We start from the raw sequence: 16,645 nt of genomic DNA, 5'->3' as shown, positions 1-16,645 counted from the left end.
GAGCATTGTCCCATTCATACCACAGTACTTGAGCTTATCTAGAAGTATTCCATGATTTACACAATCAAAAACCTTTGATAGATCACAAAAAATCCCAATGGGTGACTTCCGGTTACTCAGAGCATTTAATATTTCATTAGTGAAAGTATATATAGCATTTTCCGTTGAGAAACTCTTCTGGAAACGAAACTGACATTTTGTTAAAACTTTATTTTTACAAAGGTGTGAAGCTACTCTACAATACATTACTTTTTCAAGAATTTTGGATAAGGCAGTCAGAAGAGAGACTGGGCGGTAGTTGTTGACATCAGTCATATCCCCTTTTTTATGCAGAGGTTTAACAATGGCATACTTCAGTCTATCTGGGAAAATGCCCTGCTTCAGACAGCTATTACATATGTGGCTAAGAATCCCACTTATTTCTTGGGAACAAGATTTTAGTATCCTGTTGGAAATGCCATCAATTCCATGTGAGCTTTTATTCTTGAGAGAGTTTATTATCTTCCTAATTTCAGAAGGAGAGGTGGGTGGTATTTCAATTGTGTCAAATGGTGTGGGTAAGGCCTCTCCCATTAACTGCCTTACTCCTTCTAATGAACATTTAGATCCTATTTTCTCTACATTTAAAAAATGATTATTCAAAATGTTTTCGACTTCCGGCTTGTTGCTTGTCAAGTTTCCATTCGCTTTGATGGTGATACCGTCATCCTGTACTCTTGGTTGACCTGCCTCCCTTGTAATAATATTCCAAATTGTTTTGATTTTGCTATCAGAGGTATTAATCTCAGACATGATGCACATGCTTCTGGACTTTTTAATAACCTTTCTTAATGTAGCACAGTAGTTTTTATAATATTTGGCTGTTTCTTGGTCATTACTCTTTCTTGTTGTTAGATACAGTTCCCTTTTGTGGTTACAAGATATTTTTATTCCTTTAGCAAGCCAAGGTTTTTTGCATGGTTTCTTATAATTACATTTAACTACTTTCTTGGGGAAACAGTTTTCAAATTCTCTTACAAGTGTATCATGAAATAAGTTATATTTTAAATTAGCATTGGGTTCCTCATACACCTCATCCCAGTCTAACTGCTGAAGATTTTCTCTGAAATTTCTAATTGTTGAGTCGTTAATTGAACGCATAGCTTTGGAGGGTAGTTTTGAATTACTGAAAGGAGCTATGGTCATATACTGTAACTAGCTGAGCATCATGATCAGAAAGCCCATTCTCAACAGGACAAGAATTTATGTTTTTAAACATATCTTGGTCTATAAAAGTGTTATCTATCAATGTGCTGCTGTCCTTTACTACCCGAGTAGGAAAATTAATGACTGATATCAAACTGAAAGAACCAAGCAAGACGTCCAGGTCATTTTTCCTATTACACATTGAAGTCACCACAAATAATAGTTTGCTTTCTCCTATCTGACAGATAGCACAACAAGGCATCCAAGTTTTCCAGGAATAAATTAAAGTTTCCAGAAGGGGACCTATATACTGTTACAATTATAAAAGAGCCCTCCTTCAGTTTAAGTTGACAGGCACATGCTTCTATATGTTGCTGTAGACAAAACTTTTTTGTATCTAAGCTTTCTACACAGTGATAACTTTTGACATATATGGCAACTCCTCCTTCCACCTTATTCTCTCTACTCATATGTGCAGCTGGTTTATAACCACTGATATTTACCTTTTACATATCAGACACAATGTGATGCTCAGACAGGCATAGTATATCTATTACATTATCAGATTCAATGTCATCTAAACAAACCAGTAACTCATCTACTTTATCCTTCAATCCAGGAATATTTTGGTGAAAAATGGTAACATTATTTTTTACTTTACTTTTGTGAGAATCTCGTTTTTCTTTAATCCACCAATATTGTGGTTAAATATAGTAACATTATTATTTACTTTCCTGTTGTGAGAATTTTGTGAGTTTTGAACCTCTTCAGCACCTGCCTGCCTGAACTTCTCATTGGACACCGATATTAGTCTAAAAAAGAGGTACAGCCATGAGTACTAGTGTCCCCCCTTATGGATTTCGCTAACAACCGTGCCAGTTTACCCTTCCCTTTCCTATTGAGATGTAGGCCATGACTTGTGAAACCCCCCTATCAATAGCCTCGACAGGAACCAATCCAATGTCTGACAGAGTGGCCGCCCTACGCAACTGATCCAACTCCATATGATGTAAACCATTGCAGAAATAAACAGGTCTGCGTATTTATATAAAAAAAGGATACCTTACTTTTGAGATTACCCTCGTAGTACGCCATCAATCTCTACATCTAAGTGCTCGTTGGTTTTCTCTAGCGTGCAATCTTAGCAACAACATTACTGGTACATACAAAACTAGGCACATTAACGTGACCACCGCCTATGTCTGGCAACAACCTGCAACAACCACTCACATTAGCTGTGAAGAGTGTATAAAGTGTGTCGGGGTGGAAAATAGTGCAGTCGTTGTTGTAATACAGAAACGGAGTGATTTATCTGACGACCAAGAGAGCACGGTCACTGGCTTTCAGTCAGAGAGGGAAGCATTCTCGAAACGGCCAAGTTTGTAAACTGTTCGCGTGCTGCCATGGATAAAGTATCCCATGCATGCCATTTGGCGCTGAGGCAGATGTGTCGCACCACGACTGCTGCGCAGAAGTGAATGGCCGAACAGACGTGCAACTGCTGAGCAACCGAACGCCCAAGCGGCTACCAACAGTGTCTCCTCTACGACCGTTCTGCGAACTTTGCTATATAAGAGCCTCTGCAGCAGGCATCTGGTTTATGCATCTATTCTGCCTGTTGTTCATGGGCGACGAAGGCTGGAATACCGCAAATGGAAATCCAGTAAGGGGCGACAGGTGACCTTTTCAGGTGAATCGCGTTTGATGCTCCATTGGACAGATGGCCGTTGGCATGTACGGCGTGGGACGTCTGAAAGCAAAGTGTCGTCGGCCGGAGGACGGATCGTTAGGGTCTGGGGAATGTTTCGTGGCATCTCATGTGTGATCTCGTCATTGTGGAAAGCACAATAGTGTTCGTCTATCCTTGGGGACCACATCGTCAGAGGTATCAGAACGATTTTCTCTTCGACTAGGTCGTTTCCGGACCAGGGCTCCTTAGTTCTAATTGATATGTTTACCCTTCCCCATCATCCCATATTCCGAAATATATTCATCGGAAAAAAATGCATGACTCAAGAAGAAGAAAAGATTAGTCATTCACGACGATAATACTCCACCTCACAGCGCCCAGGTCGTGAGCAACTGCATACGGGAGGCAAGAATCGACTGGATGGGTGGAAGACTGCAGACACAGTGGGGGCCAGAGAACTGTAGAGAAGTGAAGTCACCTGTCGAAGGCGATGCGGTAGAGGCGAGCGAGGCGCGCCTCGAGCTCCCGCAGCGTGGGCGGCGGCCGGCCAGGGGGCTGCTTGACCACGGTGAGCAGCCAGTAGCGCTGCTCCGCCGTCCAGCCGGGGTCGGGCTCCGTGGGCGCGGGCGGCGGAGGCGGCGGGGGCGGCGGCGCAGAGCTGGAGGGGCCGCCCGGCGCCAGCGTCGGCGTAGGGCGGATGCTCGTCGCTGGCTGATCACACCACAAGCGTTTCAACACTTTCTTCACTTCACCTTATCAGGGCGTTCAGGACCTCTCTTTACATCACAGTAAGATTTTACACAAATCGTACCTTTTATGTCTTAGTTACTAAAGAAATGACAATAACAATTGTTTCCATACACATTATAAAAATGAATGTATATATTCGTGTATATTAATGTATGTATGTTCCACATCTCCTCCTAAACAATGAACAGATTTCAGCCGCACTTGTTATACGTGTCGATTATTGTCTGGAAAGATTCGCAGTTGGGGTAAGAACCATCTAATCATCAAAGAGGCGTGGGTGAGGGTGAAAAAGCAGTGTAGCTCACTACTCTGTCTCAGTAATTGCCGCTCGAGCCCACCCGGCCAGCCGCGCTGTCTAACGCGCTGCTTCCCGAGCAGGAAGGCGTGCCAGTCCCCAGAACGAATCCGCCCAGCGGATTAGTGTCGAGGGCCAGTGTTCCAGCCAGACTGTGGATGGTTTTTAATGCGGATTTCCATCTGCCTCGGCGAATGTGGGTTGGTTCCTCATATTCCGCCTCAGTTACATTTTGTCGGCGATTGCTGCACTGTCTCCACGTACGCATACACCATAATTACGCTACCATGCAGACGTTTGGGGTTACCCTTGTCTGGTATGAGACGTTCCTGGGGGGTCCACTAGGGGCCGAACCGAACAGTAACCCTGGTTTCGGTGTGGGGCGGTGGTGGGGTGAGGTGACTACCGTAACCTGTTATGAGGGCTACGGCGTGGACGATGCCTCTCCATCGTTTCTAAGTCCCCGTTCAACAGACAAAACACAACTACCACGTAAATCATGACCTTTTAATTTATTACATCTTTACTATTAACTTTATTCAAGACACATTTTGCAGACAGTATTCACATCTTCCACTGAATGTACCAACAGAAGAATATAATTGTATGACATATAGCTCAGTAGATACCACGTCATGAATACTGAAATGCGTGAAGAAACAGCAGTGACTAATACCATACAAATAAAGGTGAAATATGTGTCCAAATACGTATGAAGTATGGTAAATGACATGTACATATGCAGGCAAAGCCATGGACAAAACGTTCATCCTAAATCTCTGGAACAGTTTCAACCAAATTTGGTACACATATTAGTTACGATCTGGAAATAAGTACTGTGTGACTAAGGATCACCAGCCTTTCATTGAGGTGGGGGTAGGAGATGGCCAGACAGAGAGGTTGGGTTGGGTTGTTGTGGGGGAGGAGACCAGACAGAGAGGTCATCGGTCTCATCAGATTAAGGATGTATGGGGAAGGAAATCTGCCGCGCTCTTTCAAAGGAACCATCCCAGCATTTGCCTGAAGCGATTTAGGGAAATGACGGAGAACATAAATCAGGATGGCCGGACGCGGGCTTGAACCGTCGTCCTCCCGAATGCGAGTCCAGTCTGCTAACCACTGTACCATCTCGCTCGGTTGCAGACAGAGAGGGGGAAGGAGGAGACAGAGAGAGGGGATGAGGGAGTGGACAGAGAGGAGATGGAGAGACACAGAGAAAGAGAGAGAGAGAGAGATGTGTGACGAAGAGATGGACAGAGAATGAAAAGAGAACGACAGGCACAGAGAGAGGAGGCACGAGGAGATGAACATCTAGATTGGTAGAACATGGACAGTATGAGGAGGAGAAGGAGGAGGAGATGGACGTAGAGAGGAGTGCGGAGGAAGTGCAAAGGAGAGAGGAGCAGCAGATGGACAGTGAGGAAGGAGCAGACGGACAGAGGGGGAGGAGCAGATGGACAGAGAGAGAGAGATAGAAGGAGATGGAGAGAGAGGAGGGTGCGGAGGCAGTCGACGTCGACAGAGAGAAGGGGCGGAGGAGATGGACAGAGATGGGGGGGGGGGGGCGGGGGGTGTGGAGTAGATGGACACAAAGAGGGAGAAGGAGGAGGTGGACTATAGAATATCGGAATTAATACACACCCAGGCAAAACCGTGTATTCAGCGAAAATGAATAAAAATAAAATGGTGTTGTATAGTGGCGGCCGTTAGTGAATGGATTTATTAGTATAAAAATTGGTTTTTATTTTCCACTGGATGTTCGTCAGAGCGTTCTGCCTGGTGGCTATTTGCAGCGTCTCAGTCACGTTGCCCAGAACCGCACATAACCACTTTGAAACTCATGTGTTGAACCATCAGCAGCTAAATTCACGTGTTGCTGACGAGGTAACGATACCGAACTTCACGTCTTTGACTTGGCCAACCAGTAGGGAGGCTTAGAGGTGGTCAAGTGGGGGTGGGACCGCGGCCAGCCGCTTGGAGTGAACACGCCCCCGCTCTCTTCTGCAGGCAGCTTCCGACCCGACCAGATGCTCAGCTCTCTTGGGCGGTAGCCCATTCAGTTTCGGCCGCTCCTCTAAGCCTGGCTTTCCTCTTTACTGCATTAAACATTCATGCAGTTAAAAATATGTTTGATTTTTCGTCTCAACGAATGCCTCTTCTTTCGCCTCCTGGCCAATCCTGACGCATTAACAGTGTTAATAGAATGAAAGTTAAATGAATGTAACTAATTACAATCTCTATAACAGTTAATTCTGCTACTGCTAATCAATACATAGGCTGTTTGACTACTATACAGAGTGACGAACGAAGGAGTCCCTGAGTTCAAAATTAAGTATCTCGGAAACTGAATTCGATGTAAGAGTGCAACGAAAGGTGATTTTTATTGCGAAACCTGTAAAAATTTTATACAAAGCTACACAGAAGTTCCGAAATAGTTCGAAAAGCTGCTAACAGATGGCGCTGTTCGCTGTGCAGCTCATACAGCATCAGCGTGCATAATTAAACTCGTCCTCTGCAAGCAGTCTTTGCAGTCATATCGCAACCTTTTCGAAATGTCCACCACTGGCAGTACGGAGGTGGCGCAAAGGAACAGTCAAATTTGCCATAACATCCTGTAGTGTCTCAACGGAAACGGATTCATATACCATACAGCTCGCCCATTCAAGTTCATGCAGCGTGGTGTCCCACGAAAGTAGTCACAAGGAGTCACATCAGGCGAATGTGGTGGTAACCCTCCGTCAGAAAATTTGCAGTAATTCACCGCATTAACTCTATTCCCGAAGTATTCATCAAGAAAGGGAAACACCTGTTCGGTGTGATGTGGTCTGGCCCCATCTTCCATGAAACACTCGATGACTGGTCGATTCTCCAACGATAGCTATGAGGCGACGAATTGCTCCAAAATTGCAACTTAACGTTCACTAACGATCGTTTCGCGCATAAAGGAACCAATAATCCCTATGCTGCATACCGCTGCTCAAACAGTAACTTTGGGAGAATACAGTGGTTTGGCTTCACCCAAATGAAGATTATCCGAGCCCCAAAATCGCCAGTGTCGTTTATTCACGACTCCTTTCAGCTGCAAGTGTGCTTCATCTCTGAACGAGATGCAGCTAACAGTTGGCCGTTGTGGCCGAGCGGTTCTAGGCGCTTCAGTCTGGAACCGCGCGACCGCTACGCTCGCAGGTTCGAATCCTGCCTCGGGCATGGATGTGTGTGATGTCCTTAGGTTAGTTAGGTTGAAGTAGTTCTAAGTTCTAGGGGACTGATGACCTCAGATGTTAAGTCCCATAGTGCTCAGAGCCATTTTTTTTTTTGCAGCCAACATCAAATCTTTCATTATCAATCATTGTGACAATCTGGTTCGCTAAGTCAGCCCTCTGGCGCAAAGCTCCTCAGGTATGGCCTTGTGGCTTTGAATTTTTAATGAAGACGTGTAGGCTCTGGCTCAGTATTTTATGTGCGATATAACGCTTCAGATCAATCTCTGCTGCAATACTTCGGACGAATTTCCTTGGATTTTGCTGAATCCCATTCACGGTGGCGACATTTTAGGAAATAACTACCGTTTGTATGGGGCCGATTTTTCCCGCTAGATCCGCTGGAATTTGGCGACGAGCTTGCGAATGGTTTTTGCATCCGATACTTTTGAAACATTAATACGTGTTTCAAAACTGTGCCTTGTTGCCGTAGGACTGTGTTCTAACCTGTGGTATTCCATTACCAGAAATATTGTTCAACGGAATGCATGATTTCAACCTCTTCCCTCGGTACGCCAGCCTCTTTTGACGTTTCAACGGAAGCACTTATCGCTCTGAGTTGCGGCGCATTATTTACAGTCACAACGTACTGCGATTACAGCGTCATCTATTAGCAGAATTCCGAACTATTTCCAAACTTCAGTATAACTTCTGCAATAAATTCTTACAGTTTTCGCAATAAACGTACCATTTGTGTCTTCTATCGATCTTAGTTTTCGAGATATTTAATTTTGAAATCAGGGACCCCCTAGAGGATAACAAAACAAGCAAATAGTCCTAATAACCATCGGTCTGTTGTAGAATTTGGAACATGTCTTATGCTCGTATATTATGACATTTCTGAAGATCGAAAATTCCATCCTCACCCGCCGCATCCACCAGCATCTCCACCAGCACCGCCTCCTTCCCGTTACCCAGTGTGGCTTTCGGCCGTCCATCTCTTCGGATGACCTTCTCCTTCACCTCACTCATCTCCTTTCCGAACAGCTTAATCCCCGTCGCTCCGATATCTTCCTCTCCCTGGACCCCGAACGTGCCTATGACCGCGTATGACATTCCGGTCACCTCTTCTAAGCTCCAAACCTCCGCCCTTCCTATTAACTACGTCCGTCTGATGGGCTCCTTTCTCTCCCAACGTCCTTCCTACGTCACTATCCATAACACCGATTCCTACACCTTCTTTTCCTCCGCCAGTGTGCCCCAAGGCTCCGTCCTCTCCCCCCTTCTGTACCTTTTGTATACAGCGGACATGCCGCGGCCGTCACCCTCCGTCCACCTTCTCCAGTTTGCCGATGACACCGCCTTCCTTGCCCTTGCCCCCACGCTGCAGCGTTCCCAACACCTTCTCCAATCCCATCTAGAACGGTTCACCGCTTGGTGCAACCAGTGGTTGCTTAAGGTCAATCCCTCCCAAACCCAGGCGATCATTGTAGGCAAAACCACCCCTTCCTTCCGCCTCCTCGATTTCTATCTAACCATCTATGACTGTCCTATCGCCCTCACCCCCACCCTTAAGTACCTTGGTGTCACCCTTGACCGTCGCCTCCCCTGGACCCCCCATCTCCGGAGAGTCCAAGCCAAGGCATGTTCCCGACTCCGTCTCCTCAAGATCCTTTCCAGCCCTACATGGGGTCTGGACCCCTCCACCATACTCCACGCCTATAAATCCCTCATCCGCCCTATCCTCTGTTACGCCCATCCTGTCTGGATCTCCGCCCCCCCCCCCCCACCCTACATTTTACAAATCCCTTCAGATCCTTGAACGCCATGCTCTCTGCCTCGCCTATCGCATCCATCTCCCCTCCCCCATGCGGAACCTGTACGACTTAATTCCGTTCCCCCACCTCCTCCTTTTCCTCGAACGGATACAGATCCTCTACACCTCCTGTAAACTCGATCCTCCTCGCCCTCTTGCCTCACCCATCCTCTCCCACCCCTGCCCACTGCAGCACCTGTATCTCCACATCCCACCTGCTCTCCATCTCTCCACCCTCCTTATCCTCTCCCAAGGTGGCTTCCGCCAGCTCCCCCTCCCTGATGATGTCCTCCTCTCCTCCATCTACCCCTCCTACCAACTTTGATCCTTCCCTCCCGCTTCCTGTGTTTTTTCCTTTGGGCACCCTCCCTCCCTTCTCTCTCCTTTTCCCCCATCCCCTCTTCCTCCACCCCTCTTTCCCCGGGCCTCCCCTACTCCCGTCCCTCCACTCCTCCTCCCATCTCCTCTGCCACTGGCATCTTTGCTCTCCCCTCTCCCTCCCCCTCACCCTTCTTCTCCTCTTGGCAGGTTCCCGGACTCGCACACATTACATGGACATTCGTGCGCCGGAGATCATCGCCATCTGTTTCTCGTGCGTGCCGTCGTGTCTTGTGGTTGGTGTTCACCGTTCCGCTCCATCGTTCACATGTGCCATCGACATCATCAGTGTTTGTGCGTCATGTCAACAGTTTGTAGTGTGGAATATCGTCGAGTGTGAACGGCTCTGTGGTTTTGTATTTACGTGTCTTCTGTTTTATTACCCGCCATTATGTAAATTATGTGTATTCCTTATGTTTTTCTCATTGTCTATTCTACGGATGAAGAGCAGCGTAGAATGCTGCTGCCAGCCTACCTGTTGTACAGGTTTTAAAATCACAATAAAGGGGGAAAAAAAGATCGAAATATCCTCTGTACCACTGCAGGAAGCACATGGGTTCTAAAACAACGATCGTGTGAAACCAAACTCGCTCTTTTCGTGTATGATACCCAGAAACTAGTATTTACGTGTTCTTGGACTTCCGGAATCCTTTCGACAGAGTTCCGCATTGCCATCTAATGAACAAAATACGTGCGTACGGAATATCAGACCAACTGAGAGATGGGACTGAAGAGTTTCTAGCGAATAGAACACAGGCCATCATTCTGAATGGAGAGAAGTCTTCAGACGTACAGTAGCTTCAGGCCCGCCCCAAAGTAGTGTTATAGGACCATTAGTTTTGACAATATACACAAATCTTCATATATGTGTACGAAGCAATTTGAAACGGAAAGACCAGATAAAATTATTTGCGGGTAAGGCAGATGCCAGACAGATTCACCGAAAGAAAAGATATGTAGTCCATCAACAAAGAAAGTATCTTAAAAAACACTTAGTTGTTCGGCCAATACTTGAATATTGCTCGTCAGTGTGGTATCCGTAACAGATAGGACTGATAGATGAAGTGGAGAAAATCCAAAGAATAGCAGCATGTTGCGTTACAGTTTCATTTTGTAAGCGCGAAAGCATCACCGAGATGCTCAGCTAACTCCAATGGCAGACGCTGCTAAGAGAGGCGTTGTACATCACGTTATGGTTCACGGTTCAAGATCCTGGAGGTGCGTTCCTACAGCAGTCAACCAAGTATTGCTTCAATCTACGTATATCTCGCGAAAATAAAATGAAGATAAAATCAGACACATTGTGGCCCACACGGAGGCTTGCCAGTAACCGTTCTTCCTGCGAACCGTATGCATCTGGAATAGGAAAAAGGCGGAGTGACAATGACGCAAAAAGTACCCGCTGCCATACGCCACTAGGTAGCTTGCGGTGTATAGATGTAGATGTAGATCCAGAAACCATTGATTTCCCGAATACAATTCATTATGACTGAGTTCATGAACACCTTATAATGGAGACCCTGAGGATCCAAACTGCAGCTTCACACACTTCACGACAAAATAATTGGTCAAGTGAATAACCGCAACTGAGGACATTATTTATAGCATAAAGATCTGCTTCAGTTGCCAGTAATTTCTTGATTTATTACAAGACCGGTTTCGAAGCATAAAGCTTCATCTTCAAATGATTCAAATGGCTCTGAGCACTATGGGACTTAACATCTGTGGTCATCAGTCCCCTAGAACTTAGAACTACTTGAACCTAAAAACCTAAGGACATCACACACATCCATGCCCGAGGCAGGATTCGAACCTGCGACCGTAGCGGTCACGCGGTTCCAGACCGAAGCACCTAGAACCGCACGGCCACGCTTCATCTTCAAGTGCCACCAAATAATTACGGGAACATGAATGTGTGGCAGTCGGCCAGTCAGTCATGGGGAATCACATCCACGTAAAACTTAACGCCTGGGAGCGAAGGACCAGAAACCACAGCACCCACCTGGACAGCACGACATGCCGACCACCGACCGCCGCAGGTTTATGTACCCATGTCACCTGAAGATGAAGCTTTATGCTTCGAGATTGCTCGTGGAATAAATTAAGAAATTACTGGCAACTCAAGCAGATTTTTATTCTATAAACACACTTCAGAACAATTACATTGCAACAACTGCTCCATAGGTAGTTTTCAGCACGTTTCCTCATTGATGCCTGTAGATGTTAAAAAATCCCAAGCATGTACCAAATCCTTGACAACCACCCACCATGCCTTCCCAGAATTCATCAACACTTTCAATAGGGCTAGAATATACCAAAGTTTTAAATGTCCACACACACAAAAATCGAATGCTATCAACTCAGGGGAGCTGGGAGGCGATCGTATTGTCGATGCATGACTGATACACTTCTTACTGAAAATTTGTGGTACATATTCTGGAACAACAAAGTGAAAATGTTCTGATGCATCATCATGTATGTACCACATGTGCATTCTTTCACACCTAAAGAACGCCATCAAATGCTTTGTAACATTGGCACAACTGCACTTGTACATTCGTCATATCAGGGGAAACCTTTGGTTTCCAGACCTATTTTTATTAAGATTATTTGCTTGTTTGATTGTCCTCTACTCGCCCCTTTCGTTTGTACCCACAGACGGCAAGGGCCATATATATATATATATATATATAAAGCAGAATGTATAGTGTATGTCCAGGGTCTTCTCCTAAACCCCTCTATCTATTACAAGAAAATGTGGCATGGGAACAGCAGGTCTCACGAGTAGCAGCAGTATGGGGCTCATTAACGTCCTAACCCCTATAGGAGTAGAGGCATGGGAAAAATGTGTTTTTTCCAGCTTCTGGCATATAAGCTGCTTTGCATGACAGGTATGTTGTGTGGGAACAGTATCAGAATGCCAAATCAACCTGATTTGCAGGGCATCCTACATGTAAGGCACAAGAAATGATGTTACAGACCCTGACATGTAGGCCTCCCTGCTTGAAAAGCGTCTTGTGTTGGAGTACAATCGACCTGCTTAGTATGGCGACCTTTATGTCAGGGTCAAATAAATTATTTTCAACACCTGATGTTTAGCCTGCCATTATATGACAAGCATGTGAGAAAAGTACCAGCCTGCTTTACTGAAGTGTACTGAAGGGGATATGTGTGCTGATGAGCATGGTTGGGAAGAGATTGAGGTCGACAGACGAAGGGACTGACAGAATGAGGGGGAGGAGGAAATGAACAGAGAGATGGGAGGAGATGGAGATGCCTTAGACGGGTGGAAGGTGTAGAGGGGTAGTGGGCAGATGGAAAAGGAAGAAGGGGAGGAGAAGATGGAAAGAGAGAGGGGAAGGAGAATATGGTTACAGGGAGGGTATGTGGTCAGAGAAAGGGAGTGGAGAAAATAGACAGAGAGAGGGGGTGGAGGACACGAAGAGAGAGAGAGAAAGAGAGAGAGAAGAGAGATAGATAGATAGAGGTGTCAGGATTAGGTACACAGAGGGTGGAAGAGGTGGACACAGAGAGGAGGAGGAAGAAGTGAGTTCAGTATATATGTCGAATGCATACATGGGCAAAGCTGCAGGGGAAAGGCTAGTATATACACACTGAAGAGCCAAAAAAAATTGGTATACCTGGCTAATATCGTGTAGGGCCCCCGCGAGCACGCATAAATGCCAGAACACAATGTGCCATGGACTCAACCAATGTCTGAAATTCTGCTTGAGCGGATTGACACAATGAATCTAGCAGCGCTATCCCTAAATCCGTACGAGAGGATGGAGATCTCTCCCGAACAGCGCCTTGCAAGGCATCCCAGATATGCTCAATAATTTTCATGTCTGTGGAGCTTGGTGGCCAGCGGAAGCGTTTAAACTCAGAAGAGTGTTCCTGGAGCCACTGTGTAGCAATTCTGGGCGTGTGGGGTGTCGCACTGTCCTCCTGGAATTGCCCATGTCCGTCGGAATGCACAATGGATATGAATGGATGCAGGCGATCAGACAGGATGCTTACGTACGTGTCACCTGTCAGAGTGGTATCTAGACGTCTCAGGGGTCCCATATCACTTCAACTGCACACGCCCCACACCATTACAGAGCCTTCATTAGTTTGAACAGTCCCCTGCTGATAAGCAGCATCCATCGATTCATGTCTCCATACCCGTGCACGCCTATCCGCTCGATACAATTAGAAATGAGAGTCGTCCGACTAGGTAACGTGGTTCCAGTCATTAACAGTTCAAGGCAGGTGTTGACGGGCCCAGGCAAGGCGTAAAGCTTTGTGTCGTGCAGTCATCAAGGGTACACGAATGGGCCTTCGGCTCCGAAAGCCCGCATCGATGATGTTTCATTGAACAGTTCACACTCTGACACTTGTTGACGGCTCAGCACTGAAATCTGCACCAATGAGCGGAAGGGTTGCACTTCTGTCACGTTAAAGGATTCTCCTCAGTCGTCGTTGGTCCCGTTCTTGCAGAATCTTTTTCCGGTCACATCGATGTGAGAGATTTGATATTCATGGTACACTCGTGAAATGATCGTACGTGAAAATTGCCATTTCATCGGTACCTCGAAGATGCTGTATCCCATCGCTCGTGGGCCGACTATAACACCACGTTCAAACTCACTTAGGTCTTTATAACCTGTCACTGTAGCAGCAGTAACCGGTCTAACAATTGTGTCAGACACTTGTTGTCCTATATAGGCGTTGCCGAGCGCAGCGTCGTATTCTGCCTGTTTACATATCTCTGGATTTGAATGCGCAGAGTTTCTTTGTCACTTCAGTTATAAAAATAATTTGGTTTGTGTAGTTTTTTCATTATTGCGACAAAATACCGAATATTTCATTTTTCAGCAGGAATGAACACCACCTTACTGGCGCCCACATATAAGAGTATTCCTTTACAGAGAGCTGCCTCAATGATAGAAATTTTTTTGCCCTCCCCCCTCCCCCTCCCTCGGCCCTACCACGCAGCAACTATTATGAAGAGGAGTCCCTCATATTAACAGGAACGAATGCTGAAACTCCTGAGATGCTTGTGAAAGTATGGGATGTTTTTGACTATTGTTCGAATGTCTGCATGCATCCATGGAGGGCACATTGAAGATCTGTGAAAGGTAAGTGAAAATTGTCGTCTTGAATGTACTTGTAAAAAGTATTCCAATGTTTCATGTGCCAGCATGAAAAGATGTAGCACGGTAATGATTCTTTTGAAATTAAATACCATTTAGTACCAAATATCTATGCATAGTGCTGCTTGGGCAAGTTAAGTGAATGATGACATAAAATAAGAGACGCACAATAATAAATAATTGCTGTGTCTGAGTTCGATGCTGCACAGCAATAGTCGTTGTCAAGTGCCAGATTATCATGCATTATTTCTGGCTGGAGATATTCGCCGGTACACTTACCGGGCTAACTACTGGCGAGCTAGTAACGACGACGACCACGAGCGTGGGCGTGCTGGTGGGGAAGACGGTGGTGAGCACGGTGGTGGTGCGGAACACGGTGGTGGTGGCGGGTGCGTGGGCGGCGGAGGCGCCGGGCCCCTGTGGGGGCAGCGCGCCGTCGCCGGACCCCGTCCACAGGAAGTCCTCCAGCCGGTAGGCGCGCCGCATCGGCCACTCGCCCTCCTCGCCCTCTGTCAACGAGACCACTCTGCTCTCACCTCTACTCCCCTACTCAAGTGGTACACTTTATGAGGAAGTTGAATTTCTGTCATTAACCGCAATGTGACACTGAAGTAAATTCAATGGTGACCGTGAAAATTTGTGTCAGACTGGTACTCGAGCTCGAATTTCCCACTTTACACGAGCGGTCGCCATAACCGTTCGGCTATCTGAGCACACTTCACCTGCAATCCAATTTCCCAACATGTCACACACTACACATGTAGCGTCTTCTGTCCATTACCCTTGCATTGATTACCGCAAGAGGTCTGACGAAGAGTGCATCTGCACTGAATGATCATATGTGGAGGAAGAGATACCACACATATAAACATATGCACCTTGATGGCATTAATGATCATTCCCTCTTCATCTGACCTCTTGCAAGAATCAGCGTGAGGCTGCGAGCAATGAGGGTAGTGAACAGAGAACCCCTACATACGCAGTGTGGGGAGGTTGGGGAAACTGGGTTGGAGCGAAGCATGCTCAGATAGCCGAAGCGATTACTCGAGTGAAGTGGGAAATCTTGCTAAGAGTCCCAGTCCGGCACAAATTTTCACTAATCGCCATTGAATTTAGCATGATTGCGGCTAATATCGGAATTTCAATTTCGCCATATATATATATATATATATATATATATATATATATATATATATATATATATATATATATAAGCAGCTGTGGGATCAAGAAAAAAATCGAGTCTGCCCTTTTAGACATATCTAACAGAATAGGCACTACATATATATAAACGATAGCACACTTTATGCCAGTTTGACGTCTGCTACGTGCCACCTTCACGGTAATGCACTGTACAAGGTTACTGTAGATCACTGAAGTGGCTTCATAAAGTTACTGTACCTATATTAATTGACATATTGTCAAAAAACTAAACACTCATGTAGATAAACTCAAAAATATTTGTATTGTTGCAGCCGCACTTCAGATGTCTACCACGTGACTGTAGCAGTGAGCAGAAAGTGTATGTTGTGCTTAAAGAGGAGGAGGAGGAGGTGGAGGAGGAGGAGGAGGAGGAGGAGGAGGATGGGGGTGGGGGGGGGGGAGTCGGCCGGAGTGTACGAGCGGTTCTAGGCGCTTCAGTCTGGTACAGCGCGACCGCTACGGTCGCAGGTTCGAATCCTGCCTCGAGCATGGATGCGTGTGGTGTCCTTAGGTGAGTTAGGTTTAAGTAGTTTTAAGTTCTAGGGGACTGATGACCTCAGATGTTAAGTCCCATAGTGCTCAGAGCCATTTGAACCATTTGATGGGGGGAGGGAAAGGGGGGGGAGATTAGTGTTTAACGTCCCGTCGACAACGAGATTATTAGTGATGGAGCACAAGCTCGGATTACGGTAGGATGGAGAAGGAAAGCAACCGTGCCCTTTCGAAGTAGCCATCTCGGCATTTGTCTTAAGTGATTTAGAGAAATCACGGAAAACCTATATTAAGATGGCCAGAGACGCGGGTTTGAACCGTCGCCCTCCCGAATGCCCCTGAAATGCGTTCATGTCATGGCCTCGATTCTCTCCCGACCTAATCCCGCGTGACCTCCGTGAGTGGGGTGCTGTGAAAAATACAGTGGTCATCCATCCACTACCAACAAACCTACCGCAACTGTTAGCTCGCATTAACAGTGCTTATGAACAAATTGAC

At 46.2% G+C, this 16,645-nt stretch overlaps 1 protein-coding gene across 1 annotated transcript in view; it reads right to left on the bottom strand.

The window, feature by feature from the left end:
- LOC124805612 overlaps positions 1-16,645 on the bottom strand; it is a 359,950-nt gene that overhangs the window by 179,754 nt on the left and 163,551 nt on the right. The window contains exons 2-4 of the mRNA XM_047266178.1: positions 14,732-14,961; positions 3,542-3,586; positions 3,354-3,487 (exon numbers count right to left, since the gene is read on the bottom strand). Of these exons, the coding sequence (XP_047122134.1) occupies positions 3,354-3,487; positions 3,542-3,586; positions 14,732-14,961 (409 nt within the window). The remainder of the gene's footprint in view (positions 1-3,353; positions 3,488-3,541; positions 3,587-14,731; positions 14,962-16,645) is intronic.

The sequence above is a fragment of the Schistocerca piceifrons genome, chromosome 7, assembly GCF_021461385.2.
Source record: "Schistocerca piceifrons isolate TAMUIC-IGC-003096 chromosome 7, iqSchPice1.1, whole genome shotgun sequence".
In the NCBI taxonomy this organism is placed as follows: Eukaryota; Metazoa; Arthropoda; class Insecta; order Orthoptera; family Acrididae; genus Schistocerca; species Schistocerca piceifrons.
Note: the sequence above shows the minus strand (reverse complement) of the source record. Positions and strands in the feature narration are given on the sequence as shown.